This window comes from Delphinapterus leucas, chromosome X (genome assembly GCF_059928025.1).
Source record: "Delphinapterus leucas isolate spDelLeu-1000000601 "Yukka" chromosome X, BTC_Dleu_Yukka2, whole genome shotgun sequence".
Taxonomy (NCBI): Eukaryota; Metazoa; Chordata; class Mammalia; order Artiodactyla; family Monodontidae; genus Delphinapterus; species Delphinapterus leucas.
The window spans coordinates 56,577,465-56,593,772 of NC_143150.1; the positions used below are offsets into that span (position 1 = coordinate 56,577,465).

At 36.1% G+C, this 16,308-nt stretch overlaps 1 protein-coding gene across 4 annotated transcripts in view; it reads right to left on the reverse strand.

The window, feature by feature from the left end:
- KLHL4 (kelch like family member 4) overlaps positions 1-16,308 on the reverse strand; it is a 124,680-nt gene that overhangs the window by 2,703 nt on the left and 105,669 nt on the right. For 2 of the 4 annotated variants that reach the window (XM_022580804.3, XM_089904298.1), the window contains exon 10: positions 1-172. In XM_022580804.3, coding sequence (XP_022436512.2) covers positions 1-172 — 172 coding nt within the window. The other 2 variants (XM_022580806.3, XM_022580805.3) reach the window with 2 other exon arrangements.

Below are 16,308 nucleotides of genomic sequence, written 5' to 3' on the forward strand. Positions count from 1 at the left end.
CTCTTTCCATTCATCTTTCTGTGTATCATATGACTCAACAGTGTTCAAATAAGTATGTCCATCATATCCTCCAACTACATAGAGTTTGTCTCCAAGGGGACATACAGCAACAGCATCTCGAGGAACACTCAGAGGTGCCACAGTTGACCATGAATCATTTTTTGGGTCATACCTTAAGAGGTTTAGGAAGACAATTGAGAAGAAAGTTCAACAGTGTTAAAATTAATAGACATTAATAAAATGTACTCTTATCTAATATAAGAAATTAAAAATACCTTATACATACTAAGTGTAGTCTGACTAATAAACGTTAAGGATAACTAAATGACAGAATTCTCTTCAGCCACCAGATGTCACTCAAAGCATAGTGAAAATGAATTTCCTTTTAAAAATACCACACATTTCTTTGATCAGTACTCAGAATCTCTATGAGGAAATTTCACATATTGGCATCTTAACATTATGTGGAAAATGCCTCCTCTGTCATTTAGTATGCTAGCTGGAATGGGTTTTTCTTATTCTTTGTTTATCCAAGTTATATCTGAGATGCCTGATCTTGTTTATATGAGAGCTCACATGTTAAGTAATTCTGAATATAATTGCCTTTTTGTTTTATAAACTATAGTACCCTGGTTTTAATACTCTTTGTAGTTACGAAGACCACAGTTGTATTCTTTTTCCTCTATGAGAGTTCTTATTTATCTTCAGAGGACCCTGGGATGTTTTTCCATTTTAACTTGAAGTTAACTCCTTATCCCCAAGCCTATTCTGTAAGCAAAATGAAAGAGAATTCAATAAGCAATATTAATTAAAATCTTCTCCAGGAATTCTTTCCTAAAATTTGAAGCCAGTATAGAATACTAATATCTAAAAGGGGTGAACAATAAGAAAAACTTATATAATTATGTGTAGAAATTATCTCTGATTTTATATTGGCCTATCTGTAAAGCCCAATGAAAAACATTTATTTTACAAAATTTCATTTATTATCATCTACTAATTTCCTTACAATTGTATTACTCATCTTATTTCTGTTTCTCTCTCTTTAATCATAATCCAAATTATCTGATCCCAGCTTCCATTTGAACTTGGTCTCACATCCAGTAATATTTTTTAATAATATATGAAATCAACAATAATTAAGATATCCTCAATAGCCACCGTATACTGTTGGGTTTCACCTTAAATTTTGATGTTATATTAAAAAGCAGAACCAGAAAATCCACAGCTGTATGTTTTAGCTAATCTGAATCTTTAACACAATTGCTATTGTTAATTGATGCTGCGCTCAGCTAACACAGCACACACATATATGAATTGTGAACCAGGGCTTGCGGAAGGATTCCCTTATAGATTTGCATCCAAAACCCAAGATTTTTCTGCATGTGCATGATAATGAATGCTCAAAAATCTGGCTAATGTTAATATTATCTGGACACTGGTTTATTAACTAGAGAGGTTTGGGGAATGTAGAATCTTCTGAAGAAAAAAAAATGGCACCTTGGTTGTTATCTGTAAAGACACAGAGGATCAGTTATTAAAGACAAAGTTAGCCACTACCTCACCTTCAAATTAAAACAGCACTGCATTTCTCCCCTTTTGTTTCTCTTTTGCTTTTCTATTTATCCTTACTTTGGATATAAGTATATATATATATTCTAGTGGAAATAAAAAGGAGACTGAAGTAAAGGGAATTAGCCATGGATTTATTCCTCCACTTAGAGTAATTACAGACAATTTGCTTGACTTCTTTGCCTCAATTTTCTCGTCAACATTATAGAAATAATAATCCCTGACTCAGCCAACACAAGTTTATGTATTTAGAAACCTTTAATTTAAATGATTATCTTAATTAATTGGATGAGACTTCTAAGGTACTGGGTAGGCCATCAATGTTTTACCAGAAAATAGTGTCAGGAATATTGTCTAAGACATGGAAATGAGGATTATCTGATTCCACAGAGTGTGCATCTTTGACTTTCTAACTGACAAGGCTATTTTACAACTCTATAGGTGTAGAAGTTAAGCTGTAGAAAACTGAGTTTTCTTGTGATTCCTATACATAACAATAAAATAAATTTTTCTTGATAGAGATAGAATTAATTTCTAACCCCAAATGATGACCCCACCCAAATATTACATTTTATTCCCTATAGGTTATTAACTGCTTTTGTATATATTACCAATTCTTTTCAGCATTCCTAATTGTTTTTATGTCTTTTCTTCAAAGATTCTTTGAAGCAATTTTAACGTCTTATGGGTTACCTCATTAATTAATGAATCACACAAAATTCTTTGACACGTTACTATTATATTTGTATGAAAGTCATAATTTTCAAAAACTGTACTTTAGCACTAGTTATTTTCTCAAGATCTTTACAAGGAAAATGCCAATAAGGGGGATAATGTTAGTAATAACAATAATACTAATTACAAAAATAATACAAACAAAATAATAATATGTGCCAGGCAAGGCACTAAGTGCATTAACTTTTATTATTTTGTACCCTATGAAGTTGATCCTAAAATTATTCCCATTTTTCACATGAGGAAACAGATGTTTAGAGATGTAAAGTAACTGGGTCAAGGTCACATAACTTGTAAATAACAGATCTGGGATTTGAACTCAGAGCTGTCTGACTGCAAATCTTGTGGTTTTAACTAGTATACTATACATTTTTGGTATGCATAAAGTGCTTTTTCCCATTAAAAATTAAAAATAGTATATTTGGAAATATAATTATATCATTAAATAAAGTTAAACATTTAATTATTAGGATATGTTTGTAAGCATTTAATTTTGTAGTCTGTATTATGAAATTTTCTATATCAAAAAAATATGAACTGAGTTTATATTTTCCTAGTTGTGTGTGTAAATGCCTATTTAAATTGGTATAGACACGTCAAGCTATTGTAAGGCTAATTTCATGGTGATCACTCTACAGTGCTAAAACGCAGCCCAATTCATCTCTCTTTCAGGTCTTAAGATAGAATTTCCCAATTTCAGGGGTTCTTGGTAAAGCCAGGAAAATGCTGGCATAATAATGGGAGAGAAGAAGGTGATTTAATTAAAATATTTTATGTATTTTAGATTTTTTCCTTATGAAATGTATTCTTTTTGGACCAAACCTAGTTTCTTAATCCCATGCATTTTGATACAAGGAACCAAGTAAATGCAACACAATTTACACCACTAAGATACAATAAAAAGTCTCAAAAACTGAAATAGAAGAAAAAAGCATAGGCTTCAGTATGCTAGAAAGAAAATCTCTTACTAGTTTGAATTTATTATAAGAAAATTACTATTATAAGAGCTGAGAGTATTACCTGTCTCTCTGTCTATATATTTATATGATTTAACTTTTAATTCAGATGAAATTTTTGTGAAGTCAAGTTTGATTTTCATAGTAACAAACCTTCATGACTTTTTACTTACTAGATATAATTTTGTATAGTATTGCATTATTTTGTATAAAATCTTCTAGACAACTTTTAATATTTCTGTAATGAACGACATGAATTCTCTATATCAGTATCACTCTTTGACCACTGCTTCTCATAAATTTATCACTCCAATATAGTTTAGGCATTAATGGAAATTTGAGAAAGCATAGTTATTTTTACATGGATTTGTTTGTATATTTGATCAAGTTTTCCCAAATATAATAATTCCTGATGCTGTCTGTTTAGCTTATAGGAGGTGATATAGTCTTCTCCACTCTCAACTCATATAAAGAGGTGGCTACAGTTATTCTTAGGTATAGAAATATGCATATTTTTACAAGCGTAAGAGTAGAATTCAATGCCTAGATACCCTTTCTTATAATGAAAGCTACACTTACCTTTTTTGAATACAAGTATCAGTTTTTTGAGAGTATGTATACATTCATTAGACAGGTGGGCCTAAAATTTTGTGAACTGTGTGTTGTCTGTAATTTTTTGTGGTCTATGGAAGGCATCAATAAATTATCTAAGCAATTTGAAATTTCAGCAGAATCTATCCTTTTTCAACTTCTTACAGTGAACTTTAACAAGTATTGAGTCTATTGCATTCCTTTGGCCTTTCTAAAAGGGAAACATGATTCCCATCAGTTATACACACACAAGCACAGAGTAAATACTTAAACTTTTATACATATGATGAAATTCTGTATCAATAAAAGTAGAAAATAGTGGCTTGATGTTTAATTCTATCAATAATACTGAGTGTAGAATAGTGAACTTTTAGTTTTATAATGAAATGGAAAGTCAAGTATGACTGGTTTCCAAACTTTTAATAACTCCAGTTATATGAAAAATATCCTTTAGCCACTATTTGTCATTTAACAATAGAGGGTGTCAACTGCCACTTATGTAGGGTGATAGGGATATACTAGATTTTCAAGATCCTTTCCATTTGTAATTACATATAATTTCACTATTGTGCTTCTGGATATAAATAAAGGGCAGAGCAAATTCAGCTTTATCTTTTAAATATACAGGCAAGTCAAGGTGATTTTCATGTAGTTTTTATCTTTTTTTTCAATGCTGCATTACTAGGGAGTGATGTCAACGAGATGGTAGACTAGGAAGCTCTAGGATCTTATTCTGTCACAAAAATATTAAATAAACAAATAGAGACTGGCAAAAATAACTTTGTAGATGTTCTGGAAATCAGTCAAAGATCCACAGCAACCAAATACCTGCTCAGTCAAGAAAAAGATGTAGGCAATTTTGTGATTTTTTTTTACTTTCTCTGGCCCCACCCCCTCCTAGAAAAGCATGGCATGGATTGGATAAAGCAGTGGCCCAGCCCCAGTTCCTTTCCTTGAAACAGAGAGAAAAGAGCAGACCTAATATGCAGCAATCCAACCTGTCTCAGTTGTTGCCAAAGGGATTATCTTCTGTGTTACCTAACTCAGAGCTCAGACAGTCAAAAGTGGTTCAGCTCAGATTTCAGACTAGGAAAAGCCATGGGAAGTACTGTACATGGTTCATGAAAGCTGTCGGGGGATTACAGATGCATAGACAACTGGGACAAGAGATTATTGATACTACAATAGATTACTGATTACTCCAATAGAATAGCTAAGGCTCTGAAAGGCAGCAGGGCTAAGAATCTTAAGGAAGTTAAGGCATTTAAAAGCAGCCATGTATACAGAGAATCAACACACACACACACACACACACACACACACACACAAACACACATACACACACACAGGCCCAGGAAACAGACAAACCCAGTAGAGGTCTGAGAAGAACTCAAGCCTTCAAGATGGGCTTATCCCAAATATAGAACATAATTAGTGATTAAATAACAATAGTCCTCCTATGCATGGAGTCAATCTGCAAGGACTGGGAAAGGTATCTATTATTTCAAATGGCCAGTTTTCAACAAAAGACCACAAAGCATACAGATAAATAATAAAATGAATTTCACTCAAAAGAACAAAGTAAACCTCCAAAACCATCCCTGTAGAAACACAGGCATCTGTGTTACAAGAAAAAAAACATTTAAGTGACTGACATATATTCTCAAAGAGTGAAAAGAAAAACAGGCAAAGAACTAAAAGAAATCAGGAAAAAGATAAATGAACAAAATTAGAAGGTCAACAAAGGAAATAAATTATAAAGAAGAAAAAATAGAAATTCTGGTGCTGAAAAATGAGATGACTGAATTCAAAAACTCACTAGAATTTTCCATTGGAGACTCAAGCAGGCAGAAGAAAGAATAAGTGAACTTGAAGACAAGTGTTTTGAAATTATCAAGTCTGAATGAAAAGAATGAAGAAAATTCAACAGAGTCTAAGGGACCTCTGAGACAACATCAAGTGGGTCTATATATGCATTTTGGGGGAAAAAGAATAAGAAGGAGAAGGAGAAGGAGGAGAAGGAGAAGGAGAAGGAGAAGAAGAAGAAGAAGAAGAAGAAGAAGAAGGAGGAGGAGGAGGAGGAGGAGGAGGAGGAGGAGGAAAAGAGGAAGAAGAAGAAGAAGGAGAAGAAGAAGAAGAAGAAGAAGAAGAAGAAGAAGAAGAAGAAGAAGAAGAAGAAGGAGAAGAAGAAGAAGAAGAAAGGGAGGAGAACGAGGGGGGAAGAGTAAGAAGAAATAGTTCTACAGTAATAGTAGGAGGATTTGACTTCCCACTTTCAATAATGGATAAAATAAACCAGACAGACAATCAGTAAGTACATGAAAGAAGAACAACATTATAGAACAAATGGACTTAGCAAATATATATAAAAATTTCTATTCCCCCAAAACTCAGAAGATATATTTTTCACAAGTAAGCATGGGACATTATCTAGGATAGACCATATGTTAGGACATGAAACAAGTCTTAATAAATTTAAAAAGGCTGAAAACATGCAAAGTCTTTTCACAGTGGAATGAAACTATAAATCAACAACAGAAGGAAAAGTGATCTGTCCACACATATATGGAAATGAAAGTACATACACTTAACAAATGAGTCAAACAATATATCGTAAGGGAAATTAGAAAACATCTAGAGACAAGTGAGAATGAAAACATGACTCATACAGAGTCTTCTGGAATGCAAAGAAAGCCATGATATGACATGGGGAATCAATAACTGTAAAGGCTTACACTTAAAAGGAAGAAAAATTGCAAGTCAAAAACCGAGCTATAGGAGAGAGGGAAGATGGTGGAAGTAAGACGCGATCACCTTCCTCCCCACAGATACACCAGAAATACATCTACACGTGGATCAACTCCTACAGAACACCTACTGAACACTGGCAGAAGACCTCAGACCTCCCAAAAGGCAAGAAACTCCCCACGTACCTGGGTAGGGCAAAAGAAAAAAGAATAAACAGAGACAAAAGGATAGGGACAGGACCTGCACCAGTGGGAGGGAGCTGTGAAGGAGGAAAGGTTTTCGCACACTAGGAATCCCCTTCATGGGCTGAGACTGTGGGTGGCAGAGGGGGGAAGCTTCGGAGCCATGGAGGAGAGCACAGCAACAGGGGTGCGGAGGGCAAAGTGGAGAGATTCCCGCACAGAGGATCGGTGCCGACAGGCACTCACCAGCCCGAGAGGCTTGTCTGCTCACCCGCCGGGGTGAGTGGGGGCTGGGAGCTGAGGCTCGGGCTTTGGTTGGAGTGCAGGGAGAGGAATGGGGTTGGCGGCATGAACACAGCCTGCAGGGGATTAGTGCACCACGGCTAGCTGGGAAGAAGTCCGGGGAAATGTCTTGACCTGCCGAAGAGGCAAGAGACTTTTTCTTCCCTCTTTGTTTCCTGGTGTGCAAGGAGAGAGGATTAAGAGTGCTGCTTAAAGGAGCAAGAGAGACGGGAGTGAGCTGCAGCAAACAGCGTGGACCCCAGAGACGGGCATGAGACACTAAGGCTGCTGCTGCTGCCACCATGAAGCCTGTGTGCCAAGCACATGTCACTATCCACACCTCCCCTACCGGGAGCCTGTGCAGCCCGCCACAGCCAGGGTCCCGCGATCCAGGGACAACTTCCCCGGTAGAATGCATGGCATGTTCAGGCTGGTGCAAAACCACACCGGCCTCTGCCTCCGCAGGCTTGCCCACATCAGCACCCCTCCCTCCACCAGCCTGAGTGAGCCAGAGCTACCAAAACAGCTGCTCCTCTAACCCCATCCTGTCTGCGTGAAGAACAGACACCCTCCAGTGACCAACCTGCAGAGGCGGGACCAGATCCAAAGCTGAGCTCCAGGAGCTGTGAGAACAAAGAAGAGATAATGATAGTAAATAGAATAATGATTGGAATAGATAATGATTGGAAATAGAATACAGAAAATTCAAGAAACATTTAACAAAGACCTAGAAGAACTAAAGATGAAACCAGCAATGATGAACAACACAAGAAATGAAATTAAAAATACTGTAGATTGGATCAATAGCAGATTAACTGAGGCAGAAGAATGGCTAAGTGACTTGGAAGATAAAATAGTGGAAATAAAAACTGTAGATCGTAATAAAGAAAAAAGAATGTAAAGAACTGAGGACAGTCTCAGAGACCTCTGGGACAACATTAAACAGAGCAGCATTCGAATTATAGGGGTCCCAGAAGAAGAAGAGAAAAACAAAGGAAATGAGAAAATATTTGAAGAGATTATAGATGAAAACTTTCCTAATATGGGAAAGGAAATAGTTAATCAAGTCCAGGAAGCACAGAGAGTCCCATACAGGATAAATCCAAGGAGAAATACGCCAAGACACATATTAATCAAACTGTCAAAAATTAAATAAAAAGAAAGCATATTAAAAGCAGCAAGGGAAAAACAACAAATAACACACAAGGGAATCCCCATAAGGTTAACAGCTGATCTCTCAGCAGAAACCCTACAAGCCAGAAGGGAGTGGCAGGACATATTTAAAGTGATGAAGAAGAGAAACCTACAACCAAGGTTACTCTACCCAGCAAGGATCTCATTCAGATTTGATGGAGAAATTAAAGCCTATACAGACAAGCAAAAGCTGAGAGAGTTCAGCACCACAAAACCAGCTGTACAACAAATGCTAAAGGAACTTCTCTAGGAAAGAAACACAAGAGAAGGAAAAGACCTACAATCACGAAACCAAAACAATTAAAATAGGAAGAGGAACATACATATTGATAATTACCTTAAATGTAAATGGAATAAATGCTCCCACCAAAAGACACAGACTGGCTGAATGGATACAACAACAAGACCCATATAAATGTTGTCTACAAGAGACCCACTTCAGACCTAGAGACACAGACAGATTGAAAGTAAGGGGATGGAAAAAGACATTCCATGCAAATGGAAACCAAAATAAAGCTGGTGTAGCAATTCTCATATCAGATAAAAGGGACGTTAAAATAAAGTCTATTAGAAGAGACAAAGAAGGACACTACATAATGAACAAAAGATCGATCCAAGACGAAGACATAAAAATAGTAAATAATTATGCACCCAACATAGGAGCACCTCAATACATAAGGCAAATATTAACAGCCATAAAAGCGGAAACTGACAGTAACACATTCATAGTAGGGGACTTTAACACCCCACTTCCAACAATGGACAGATCATCCAAAATGAAAATAAATAAGGAAACATAAGCTTTAAACGATACATTAAACAAGATGGACTTAATTGATATTTATAGGACATTCCATCCAAAAAAAACAGAATACACATTTTTCTCAAGTGCTCATGGAACATTCTCCAGGATAGATCATATACTGGGTCATAAATCAACCCTTGGTAAATTTAAGAAAATTGAAATTGTATCAAGTTTCTTTTCCAATCACAGCGCTATGAGACTAGATATCAATTACAGGAAAAGGCCTTAAAAAATACAAACACATGGAAGCTAAACAATACACTACTTAAAAAGGAAGTGATCACTGATGAAATCAAAGAGGAAATCAAAAAAATTCCTAGAAACATGACAATGGAGACACAATGACCCAAAACCTATGGGATGCAGCAAAAGCAGTTCTAAGAGGGAAGTTTATAGCAATACAATCCTACCTTAAGAAACAGGAAACACCTCAAATAAACAACCTAACCTTGCAACTAAAGCAATTAGAGAAAGAAGAACAAAAAACCCACAGTTAGCAGAAGGAAAGAAAGCATAAATAACAGATCAGAAATAAATGAAAAAGAAATGAAGGAAACGATAGCAAAGATCAATAAAACTAAAAGCTGGTTCTTTGAGAAGACAAACAAAATTCGTAAACCATTAGCCAGACTCATCAAGATAAAAAGGGAGAAGATGCAAATCAATAGAATTAGAAATGAAAAAGGAGAAGTAACAACTGACACTGCAGAAATACAAAAGATCATGAGAGATTACTACAAGCAACTCTATGCCAATAAAATCGACAACTGGGAAGAAATGGAGGAATTCTTACAAATGCACAACCTGCCAGGACTCACCCAGGAAGAAATAGAAAATAGGAACAGACTAATCACAAGCGCTAAAATTGGAGACTGTGATTAAAAATCTTCCAACAAACTAAAGCCACGGACCAGATGGCTTCACAGCCGAATTCTATCAAACACTTAGAGAAGAGCTAACACCTATCCTTCCCAAACACTTCCTAAATATAGCAGAGGGAGGAACACTCCCAAACTCATTTCACGAGGCCACCATCACCGTGATACCAAAACCAGACAAGGATGTCACTAAGAAAGAAAACTTCAGGCCAATATCACTGATGAACATAGATGCAAAAATCCTCAACAAAATACTAGCAAACAGAATCCAACAGCACATTGAAAGGATCATACACCAGGATCAAGTGGGTTTTACTCCAGGAATGCAAGGATTCTTCAATATACACAAATCAATCAATGTGATACACCATATTAACAAATTGAAGGAGAAAAACCATATCATCATCACAATAGATGCAGAGAAAGCTTTTGACAAAATTCAACACCCATTTTTGATAAAAACACTGCAGAAAGTAGGCATACAGGGAACTTTCCTCTACATAATAAAGGCCATATATGACAAACCCACAGCCAACATTGTCCTCAATGGTGATAAACTGAAGCCATTTCCACTAAGATTAGGAAAAACACAAGGTTGCCCACCCTCAACACTCTTATTCAACATAGTTTTGGAAGTTTTAGCCACAGCAATCAGAGAAGAAAAGGAAATAAAAGGAATCCAAATCAGAGAAGAAGAAATAAAGTTGTCACAGTTTACAGATGACATGATACTATACATAGAGAATCCTAAAGATGCTACGAGAAAACTCCTAGATCTAATCATTGAATTTGGTAAAGCAGCAAGATACAAAATTAATGTACATAAGTCTCTGGCATTCCTATACACTAATGATGAAAAATCTGAAAGTGAAATTCAGAAAACAGTCCCATTTACCATGGCAACAAAAAGAATAAAATATCTAGGAATAAGCCTACCTAAGGAGACAAAAGACCTGTATGCAGAAAATTATAAGACACTGATGAAAGAAATTAGAGATGATACAGATAGATGGAGAGATATGTCATGTACTTGGATTGGAACAATCAATATTGTGAAAATGACTTTACTACCCAAAGCAATCTACAGATTCAGAGCAATCGCTATCAAACTACCACTGGCATTTTTCACAGAATAAAACATATAATGTCACAATTTGTATGGAAACACAAAAGACACCGAATAGCCAAAGCAATCTTGAGAACGAAAAACAGAGCTGGAGGAATCAGGCTCCCTGACTTCACACTATACAACAGAGCTACAGTAATCAAGACAGTATGGTGTGGGAACAAAAACAGAAAGATAGATCAATGGAACAGGATAGAAAGCCCAGAGATAAACCCATGCACATATGGTCAAGTTATCTTTGATAAAGGAGGCAGGGAAGTACAGTGGAGAAAGGACAGCCTCTTCAATAAGTGGTGCTGGGAAAACTGGACAGGCACATGTAAAAGTATGAGATTAGATCACTCTCTAACACCATAAACAAAAATAAGCTCAAAATGGATTAAAGACCTAAATGTAAGGCCAGAAGTTATCAAACTCTTAGAGGAAAACATAGGCAGGACACTCTATGACATAAATCACAGCAAGATCCATTTTGACCCACCTCCTAGAGAAATGGAAATAAAAGCAAAAATAAACAAATAGGACCTAATGAAATTTCAAAAGTTTTTCACAGCAAAGGAAACCAAAAACAAGACGAAAATCAACCCTCAGAATGGGAGAAAATATTTCCAAATGAAACAACTGACAAAGAATTTATCTCCAAAATTTATAAGTAGCTCATGCAGCTCAATAACAAACAACCCAATCCAAAAATAGGAAGAAGACCTAAATAGACATTTCTCCAAAGAAGATATACAGACTGCCAACAAACACATGAAAGAATGCTCAACATCATTAATCATTGGAGAAATGCAAATAAAACTACAAAGATATATCACCTCACACCATTCAGAATGGTCATCATCAAAAAATCTAGAAACAATAAATGCTGGAGAGGGTGTGGAGAAAAGGTAACACTCTTGCACTGCTGGTGGGAATGTGAATTGGTAGAGCCACTATGGAGAACAGTATGGAAGTTCCTTAAAAAACTACAAATAGAACTACCATATGACTCACCAATCCCACTACTGGGCAAATACCCTGAGAAAACCATAATTCAAATATACACATGTGCCAAAATGTTCATTGCAGCTATATTTACAAGAGAAAGGAGATGGAAGCAATGTAAGTATCCATCATCGGATGAATGGATAAAGAAGATGTGACATATATATACAATGGAGTATTACTCAGCCATAAAAAGAAACGAGATTGAGCTATTTGTAATGAAGTGGATAGACCTAGAGTTTGACATACAGAGTGAAGTAAGTCAGAAAGAGAAAGATAAATATTGTATGCTAACACATATATATGGAAATTAAGAGAAAAAAATGTCATCAAGAACCTAGGGGTAAGACAGGAATAAAGACACAGACCTACTAGAGAATGGACTTGAGGATATGGGGAGGGGGAAAGGTAAGCTGTGACAAATCAAGAGAGAGGCATGGGCATATATAAACTACCAAACATAAGGTAGATAGCTAGTGGGAAGCAGCCACATAGCACAGGGAAATCAGCTCTGTGCTTTGTGACCACCTTGAGGTATTGGATAGGGAGGGTGGGAAGGAAGGAGACACAAGAAGGAGGAGATATGGGAACATATGTATATGTATAACAGATTCACCTGGTTATAGAGCAGAAACTAGCACACCATTGTAAAGCAATTATACTCCAATAAAGATGTAAAAAAAAAATAACGAAGTGATCACTGAAGAATTCAAAGAGAAAATCAAAAAATAACTAGAAACAAATGACAATGGTGACACGATGACCCAAACCTATGGGATGCAGCAAAAGCAGTTCTAAAGGGAAGTTCATAGCAATACAAACCTACCTTATGTAAAAGGAGATATCTCGAATAAACAACCTAACCTTGCATCTAAAGCAAATAGAGAAAGAAGAACAAAAATACCCAAAGTTAGCAGATGGAAAGAAATCATAAAGATCAGATCAGAAATAAATGAAATGGAAATGAAGGAAACGATATCAAAGATCAATAAAACTAAAAGCTGGTTCTTGCAGAAGATAAACAAAATTGATAAACCATTAGCTAGACTCATCAAAAGAAAAAGAGGAGAATCAAATCAATTAAATTAGAAATGGAAACGGAGAAGTAACAACTGACACTGCAGAAATACAAAAGATCAAGAGAGATTATTACAAGCAAATCTATGCCAATAAAATGGACAACCTGGAAGAAATGGACACATTCTTAGAAATGCACAACCTTCCAAAACTGAATCAGGAAGAAATAGAAAATATGAAGAGACCAAACAAAGCACTGAAATTGAAACTGTGATTAAAAATCTTCCAACAAACAAAAGTCTAGGACCAGATGGCTTCACAGGCGAATTCTATCAAACATTTAGTGAAGAGCTAACACCTATCCTTCTCAAACTCTTCCAAACTACAGCAGAGGGAGGAACACTCCCAAACTCATTCCATGAGGCCACCATCACCCTGACACCAAAACCAGATAAGGATGTCACAAAGAAAGAAAACTACAGGCCAATATCACTGATGAACATAGATGTAAAAATCCTCACCAAAATACTAGCAAACAGAATCCAACAGCACATTAAAAGAATCATACACCATGATCAAGTGGGGTTTATTCCAGGAATGCAAGGATTCTTCAATATACACAAATCAATCAATGTGATACACCATATTAACAAACTGAAGGAGAAAAACCATATGATCAACTCAATAGATGCAGGGAAAGCTTTTGACAAAATTCAGCACCCATTTATGCTAAAAACCGTGCAGAAAGTAGGCATAGAGGGAACTTTCCTCAAAATAATAAAGGCCATACGTGACAAAACCACAGCCAACATCGTCCTCAATGGTGATAAACTGAAAGCATTTCCACTAAGAACAGGAACAAGACAAGTTTGTCCACCCTCAACACTCTTATTCAACATATTTTTGGAAGTTTTAACCACAGCAATCAGAGAAGAAATGGAAATAAAAGGCATCCAAATCAGAAAAGAAGAAGTAAAGCTTGCACTCTTCGCAGATGACATGATACTACACATAGAAAATCCTAAAGATGCTACCAGAAAACTACTAGATCTATTAAATGAATTTGATCAAGTAGCAGGATACCAAATTAATGCACAGAAATCTCTGGCATTCTTATACACTAATGATGAAAAATCTGAAAGTGAAATCAAGAAATCACTCTCATTTACCACTGCAACAAAAAGATTAAAATATCTAGGAATAAACCTACCTAAGGAGACAAAAGAACTGTATGCAGAAAATTATAAGACACTGATGAAAGAAATTGAATATGATACAAAAGATGGAGATATATACCATGTTCTTGGATTGGAAGAATCAACATTGTGAAAATGACTTGACTACCCAAAGCAATCTGCAGATTAAATGCAATCCCTATCAAACTACCACTGGCAATTTTCACAGAACTAGAACAAAAATTTTCACAATTTGTATGGAAATACAAAAGACCCCGAATAGCCAAAGCAATCTTGAGAACGAAAAACCGAGCTGGAGGAATCAGGCTCCCTGACTTCACACTATACAACAGAGCTACAGTAATCAAGACAGTATGGTTCTTGCACAAAAACAGAAAGATAGATCAATGGAACAGGATAGAAAGCCCAGAGATAAACCACACATATATGGTCACCTTATCTTTGATAACAGAGGCAGAAATGTACAATGGAGAAAGGGCAGCCTCTTCAATAAGTGGTGCTGGGAAAACTGGACAGGCACATGTAAAAGTATGAGATTAGAACACTGCCTAACACCATACACAGAAATAAGCTCAAAATCGATTAAAGACCTAAATGTAAGGCCAGAATCTATAAAACTCTTAGAGGAAAACATAGGCAGAACACACTATGACATAAATCACAGCAAGATCCTTTTTGACCCACCTCCTAGAGAAATGGAAATAAAAAGAGAAATAAACAAATGGGACGTAATGAAACTTCAAAGCTTTTGCACAGCAAAGGAAACCATAAATAAGACCAAAAGACAACCCACGGAATTGGAGAAAATATTTTCAAATGAAGCAACTGTCAATGGATTAATCTCCAAAATTTACAAGCAGCCCTTGCAGCTCAATAACAAAAAAACAAACAACCGAATCCAAAAATCGGCATAAGACCTAAATAGACATTTCTCCAAAGAAGATATACAGCTTGCCAACAAACACATGAAAGAATGCTCAACACAATTAATCATTAGAGAAATGCAAAGCAAAACTGCAATGAGATATCTCACACCAGTCAGAATGACCATCATCAAAAAATCTATAAACAATAAATGCTGGAGAGGGTGTGGAGAAAAGGGAAAACTCTTGCACTGCTGGTGGGAATGTGAATTGTTACAGTCACTATTGAGAACAGTATGGAGATAGCATAAAAAACTACAAACAGAACTACCATATGACTCAGCAATCCCACTACTGGGCATAAACCCTGCGAAAACCATAATTCAAAGAGAGTCATGTACCAAAATATTCATTGCAGCTATATTTACAATAGCCAGGAGATGGAAGCAACCTAAGTTTCCATCATCGATGAATGGATAAAGAAGATGTGGCACATATATACAATGAAATATTAATCAGACTTAACAGGAAACGAAATTGAGCTATTCATAATGAAATGGATAGACCTAGAGTCTGTCATACAGTGTGAAGTAAGTCAGAAAGGGAAAGACAAATACCGTATGTTAAAACATATATATGGAATTTAAGGAAATAAAATATCATACAGAACCTAGGGGTAAGACAGGAATAAAGACACAGAGCTACTAGAGAATAGACTGGAGGATATGGGGATGGGGAAGGGTAAACTGTGACCAAGCGAGAGAGAAGCATGGAAATATATACACTACCAAACCTAATGTAGATAGCTAGTGCAAAGAAGCCACATAGCACAGGGAGATCAGCTCTGTGCTTTGTGACCACCTGGAGGGGTGGGATAGGAAGGGCCGGAGGGATGAAGATGCCAGTGGGAGGAGATACGGGAACATATGTTTATGTATAGCTGATTCACATTGTTATAGAGAGGAAACTCACACACCATGGTAAAGCAATTATACTCCAATTAAGATGTAAAAAAAAATAACGAAGTGATCACTGAAGAAATCAAAGAGGAAATCAAAAAATACCTAGAAACAAAAGATAATGGAAACAGAATGACTCAAAACCTATGGGTTGCAGCAAAAGCAGTTCTAAGAGGGAAGTTTATGGCAAACAATCCTACCTTAAGAAACAGGAAAC